The sequence below is a fragment of the Patella vulgata genome, chromosome 8 (genome assembly GCF_932274485.2).
Source record: "Patella vulgata chromosome 8, xgPatVulg1.2, whole genome shotgun sequence".
Lineage (NCBI taxonomy): Eukaryota > Metazoa > Mollusca > Gastropoda > Patellidae > Patella > Patella vulgata.
The window spans coordinates 865,790-872,500 of NC_065886.2; the positions used below are offsets into that span (position 1 = coordinate 865,790).

Here is a 6,711-nt window from a genome sequence, read left to right on the forward strand (position 1 = left end):
GGCAGCGAATTTCACATTCCAGTCCAAAAATTTGTTTGATTTTGATTTTCACTTAGATATTTTCATCTGCAGGGTTTGTGATTTGAATTTTCAAATTTGTATATTTCACCTTCATGTTATTGAGTCTTTGTTTATTAATGGAGAAATGGTAATTAATATTTGGTATTTATTTATTAGTTACATCAGTTCTTATTTTACAAAATGTTAGAAGCAGATGAAGACGCAACTCGTTCAATTATTAACGAATGTCTCAATTAAAGTAGCTATTGAAAACACAAATTATTTTCTTTTTAATTTTATCAATATTAATGCTGTGATCTTACCATAAAATAAATATTTTACCATTGGTATACGAACCGGGTACCATAATGCGTTTCAGTGCCATTTGTAACAAGTGACTCGAAGAACGAGGCTAGAATATTCCATGAGTCATGTCAAACGGTGACGCCACATTCTTATCTGGAGAGCATGAACAATAAATACTATCGGTGTAGACTGGAATAACAAGACACTAGAGATTGCCATTCGATGGAGACTTCTGGCGTATTTCACCAAACATAACTGATTTGAAACTAGAGTAAAAACGGAAACAATTGAATGTAAATCAGCAATTATCACAGCTATACATTCCAGTTGGAAAGCTTGCGACTTGGTATTCGTGATGATATTTTCTATAGATGAATCGGAAGGTATCCAGCTGCCAAAACATGTAGGGTTTTACGTGGAGGCCTTGGTAAGATGTAATGAGTTAAAGCGACCTTCACCTATAATTTTTCTATTCTCTCAAATCTTTGGATGAGCCTCAGCCGTAAAATATTTTGATCTTGTTGTCTTAATTAAATGTTAATTAAAGAATTTGAATACATATTGGTGTGGAAGTATTGGTAGGAGTTACTAACTCCCAATATAGTTCATTTTAGATTGATGATGTATTATTATATTATTGTTATATTATCTCCTTTATAAACCTTCCTCGTCTCTATATAAAACAGTAAAATAATATACAGCTGATGCCACAGTCATCCACCCTATTAAAAACCTTCCTGGTCTATATGTACATGTAGAACAGTCAGATGTCGACCATGGATAGATACATGTATTATTATATTATAGTTATTTTACTGGCTGTAAGATATATACAAGGTAACGTAGCAACTGTTTTTATCTCTATTTTATATTAATTAAGGGGGCATTATGGCAGATAAGATAAAGAGCTCATAGTTCTCTCTATAATAGTTAAAAACTATATAATGTAAAAGGAATATGTTGAAAATTTCATTCAAATTGTTCCGCTGTGAACAGAGATTTTAGCGATTGAATTTTAGGCCTAGCCTCGATCATCATTACTAAAGTCGATACGATAAAAAACATAGTATCGATTATCCATTTTTGGATTCAATCATCAATGAGCGTTGAGCAGCAGATAGGATTCAAATCCAGTAAACGTCCATTCATAATTTAATCATGAAATGGATGATCGAGTCTATGTTTTTTTATCGTACAGATTTAATAATGATGATCGAGGCTACGCCGATATTTCAATCGCTTATTTCTCGGTTCATAGTGGATCAAAATATGGAGGAATGATGTATTTACCTTGTCTCCAAATGTCAGCTCAAAATATTAAGTCGTTGGACGTGAACGTCAAAACCGCTTACCCGGACACGTAACCCTTTTAAGATTTCGGGCCAATTTTTTCGGTGGGTGACCTGATAATCGATTGCCGTTCCTTTAGAGGTTTATACAGTGCAGGACTCATGTGCTGTACTTGTATGAATTGTCCATATATTTATTGAGTGTGTTTTTAAAGGGTGCATAATATCGATAAAATGGATTCTACTCATTCTAAAATAATAATTTTGTGTCCTTGTACATTGACGCTTGTTCGGATATTTATCCCGAAATATATCACACAGATTATGTTCTTGTATATGGAACTAACTAAAATGGAATGAAATGAAATGAAATGAGGTTTAACGTCCTACTCCTCTGCCCCGACTGTGCTAATAAAGACAGGCATACATCATACAGTATGTTATGAGGGAAATGTGGCTACGACCTACTCTTATATAGAATTACATGTGGATCTTTTACGTGCACACAAAACTGCATAATTTTGTGTTAAAAGTCCTTAAAATCCTCTACCCGAGGGCCGAGCAACTAACTCAATATATGTGATACGTTTTCAAACAACTTAAACCCGTCAGTCTTCATCTGGAAATGGAGACGGGTGTCCCAAGCTGTATTATACGGTTTCTGGATAAAACCAGCCTTTTATTTTATAAAAATAACGTGTAGGTGAACTTAACAAAATTGTATGGAAAATGTCAAAACGTATATTCGTTGATCAAAATGTAATTCCCTAATTATAAAGTAAATTAGTAAGATTCAAATATAAAAAGGCCTTAGAATATGATAGATGTACATCTTATTTTCTAAATCTTTATAAGAATAATGTTTTATACATGTATTATAGAGATAATGATATGTTAAAGCGATAATTTCATATTTTCTAAGAAAGTCAAAATATAATTATTTCTGTGTCTTTTGCTCATTAGGTTGTCAACTCACTATTGTACGATCATAGGTATTATTCTCCCACTTAAAAATCCTTTGACTTCGGAAATAACAACACAATTACCTCCCTTGTTTTTCTACCCCCCCCCCCCATGTAATAACTATCCTCAAACATTTGAATTTGAAGTTGAAAATGATATTTTTGCCAATTTCTCAACTGGCAACAGTGAATTATAGGATTAATAGGATTATTCTTTAACAAGATAGGACTGTTTATAGATATCATCTATTTTAAGGCTTAATTTTAATAAATGTTAAAAATATAACTTAAAAATATGAAATTGCAACTTTAATTCATGATTCTAGTAATGTCCTTCCTCCCACTGCTAAAGACCCCTACGCGCAAGCGAATTATTGAAATAAAAATTTAAAAAAACATATGTTAGTCCCGAAATGACCTAGTTTGTGTCGAGTGGACGTTAAACCCCATTTCTCTCTCTCTCTCTAGTAATGTCCTATATACATGTGCCGAGGCAGACGACATAACTAGCAGACGACGCTGTGTGGTCATATTGACTGCACAATTAGCGAACTCGATAGCAGGTCACGGATCATGTGATCGACCTATCACACCCCACGAAATGTATATATAGCGCTTAACGGTATGCAAAAAGGGAAATTCGCCAGGTTGATGGAAGATGTAGCGCAGATTGTTTATTATTGTAGCAACAGTACTGGACATCGTATTTTAATCTCTGCTCTCCGATGTTCTAGAAAGTTTTTTTTAGGTTTGTTTATTTAAATATGTAATATGTAAGCGATAAATATGGCTTCATAAGTTATATAAACTATTATTTAAACATTGATTCACACGAAAAGTCAATAAGCCAAGACCCTCGGGTGGCCGAGATTTAAGCGATGCTATGTCTCAAAAACAAGTACCATTTTTACGATAATAAACAATCTCCACCACATGTGGTCACAATTTCAAACAGCGATAACTTCGCTAAGAATCTAGTAATATGAATGAAACTTTCAATATATTCATTTTGCATTATTCTTTTTTTCAACTATTAAAACAAGGGCGTCCAGCTTTTTATCTAAATCTTACATAATGCATCTTTAATAAATGTCAAAATAAAAGTTTCTATAGCATTTGAAGCCAATATAAAGGCCGGTAATAGGCAGATTTAGCCCTTATATAATGCATCTGGTCAGGAGCTCTTCCATACTTATAAGGTTCATAATTATGACCAAGGCGAATTAAATATACCTAAACTTGTATTAAGACAGGATCATTTAATATTAAATGTTTAAAGAAATATACTAACAGTATGAAAACACTCCAGCAGGAACATCATTTTAAGTAGTTACATGTTTATTTGAAAGAACCAAGATTTAATGATTTAATATTTAAACCAAATCTTCTATACTCACCAAAAACTAATTTAATTATTTAAAAGATTTCGAACCCCAAACTGCTTACTTTTACGGCTTACCCAAATTCCATAAAAGTAAATGGAAATGCAATGGCGTTTAACGTCCTATTGTTCCGCTCCGACAGAGCTAATGACGAAGGGTTTACCCCAGGCAGTGTGGTATGGGGAAAATTTTACCCGGGCAGCGTACTGCCAAGGAATCTTTTACGTGCACGCCAACCTCAGTTTTTCGTCCCATCCGAACGACTAGACAGTTGTCCTTGTCAGTCAGTCCGTCCGTCCTGCACCACTGACCAGGGAAGGCTGAAGCCAATAGCACCCTTATTATATCAGTTTGACCATAAACTAGTATTGATAAACACATAGGACTAATATCGATTAACATAAACCGTTTTGAACGCTTTCTAAAATCATTCGTATTGAGGGCGCTATCTTGTGATATCCTACAATATATTTGATGTCCACGATCAATTGTATACCCAAATAAAAGGTGTGGCTATTGGTAATAAATCGGTCCATTTTATGCTACACACACACACTTAAACAGGTCGACGGGGGGGGGGGGGGGCTATAGTGATTACACTCACACTTGGATATTTAGATGAGGTCTGGTATCATCAGATAAATATTAGATCTGGCACAAACTTTGGTTTTTACAAAGATGGAAGTGATTTGTAGACGATTGTTTCGTGATCTTGAAAGAAAGCGAATCACCAGTAAAGATCCTTCATGGAATGTTAAACTCTTTGGATCCCAGTATCCAATTCTCCATTAAAAAAAGTGAATTGTCTTTAAATTTTCTTGACGTGACTGTTATAGATGACCTGTATTATAAACCTATCGATACTCATCAATATTTTGGTTTCTCATCCTGTCATCCTTCACATATAAAACAAAATATATTATATGGTCTGGCGTGAAGAGTCTGCACAATAGTTGACAATGCTAAAACAAAACTTGATAGACTCAAATTTCTTCGAAAGCAAAATTCCCGGGAGAAACTTAATCATGTAGAAAATGATCAATCTCTTATTTTGTTTCACGGTGTTCTATTTCGGCCACTTCCCGCGTCGCCCTCTAAATGTTAAGCTATAGTGCAAAAAGAGCCTCGCCTTTTCTAAACAGATTTTTTTACATTTTTGGTGATGAAATGCAGGGCCCATTGAATACTGTTACTGCTTTGTTCAGTGTCCTCACTCAGTTGAATTATGATGATCAAATAAAATATCATCTTTTATATATTTAACGTACCTTGTCTAAATAACTATTTATTAAATTGATTAAATTCTTCATATTAATTTCCCCGTCAACTCTCCGTTTGATCGAAAAACCCTATACTATATCTTGTAAAAACCATAATTCTACCCCTCTATTTGCTGAAATATGTCCTGGTTTACACATGTTTATGAGAAGCGAAGGCCGGTGATTTGTTATCTCAGCCTCCAAACTGATCACGTAGATACTTTGCCCCCCACCCCCAAGAAGACTCGCCTCCGGGCGTATGCCCCCCTCCCCCCAACTGCTAATATATTCGTCTTGTGATATAAAATAATATATTCTTGTATTAATGTCAAGGAATATTCATACTATAAGTAATACAACACTTGAGATCCTATTAATACAACTGATTGAATGGAAACCCACAACGTTATTAGTATCCTGTCATCGTGTGTTTAACTATAATAGTGTACGACTGTATCTACAGAGATCACAAGATCACTCATTCACACCAGTTTAGAACAGAGATTTAATATATAACATATAATCAGCATATATGTCTTGTTATATAAAAGATATTAATGGCAGTTCCTTGTGTCCAGCATAAATTACTCTATTGAAGACGTCGTGTTAAAAAGCCGACGTCGCGTTTTTTCTCTATAGCTTAACATTGAAAAAGGCGACGCGTGACGCACGACGCGAATTTGGCATCGCGAGTCGCTTTTTTTCAAGGGCGACACGCAACGCGGAAAGTGGCCGAAATAGAACACCATAGATTTCAACACTTTCATAACATTTTAAACAGGTATTTATTATATGAGAGCTACATAAATGTTATATAAACTATTTATTAGAGATTTATTAACTCTCGACAAACACAATACTAGAAGTTATTTATATTTACACAGTAACACTTTGATGCCATTCATTTTATATGTAAAAATACAGTGTAACATTTTAAATTGGAAACATATTTTTAAAATATTCCACAATTTTATTTCACTGGTAGATTATTTTAACTTAATGTTTTGTTTCACGATCAATAACAACAGAAAATCACTTCAAACATTTTAACCATGAATAAAAAAGAACTCTCCAAATAAAATAGTTTTATTGAAAGAAATTAACATAAAAGTAAATATCCTTATTTAGGCATACAGCAGTGCATTCAATAGAAACCAATGTAAGCCCTCCTAACTAAATCCTTATTACGATGCTCCCATTGACTGACTTATTGCATTATTTGTAAAACAAAATAAAATAATAGAAACCATTACCATGGGCCTATCCTAAGGCTATGGGTCACCACCAAGTAATAGGAATATGTGTGTGTGTGTGTGTGTGGCTTGGTAAAAATCGATACTTAGTACCACTAGTTTATTTTGGCACACCTAGCATTTGTTTGAAGCATTCTTTAATGAAATTGCAATATAAATATTGCCCACACCAAATTAAAATTTCACAATCGGATTACTCAACTCTCCAAGGGGCTTTATACGCGTACTCATAGCCCAGTCTGCCGCCATTGTTGGGGTTG

The 6,711-nt window shown here is 34.1% G+C and overlaps 1 protein-coding gene across 2 annotated transcripts in view; it reads left to right on the plus strand.

Moving 5' to 3' along the window:
• Positions 1-1,017: 1,017 nt before the first annotated feature.
• Positions 1,018-6,711, plus strand: part of LOC126829985 (adhesion G-protein coupled receptor G6) — a 126,786-nt gene continuing 121,092 nt past the window's right edge. For both annotated transcript variants that reach the window (XM_056103016.1, XM_056103012.1), the window contains exon 1: positions 1,018-1,143. In XM_056103016.1, the coding sequence (XP_055958991.1) occupies positions 1,074-1,143 (70 nt within the window). In that variant the 5' untranslated portion in view covers positions 1,018-1,073. The remainder of the gene's footprint in view (positions 1,144-6,711) is intronic.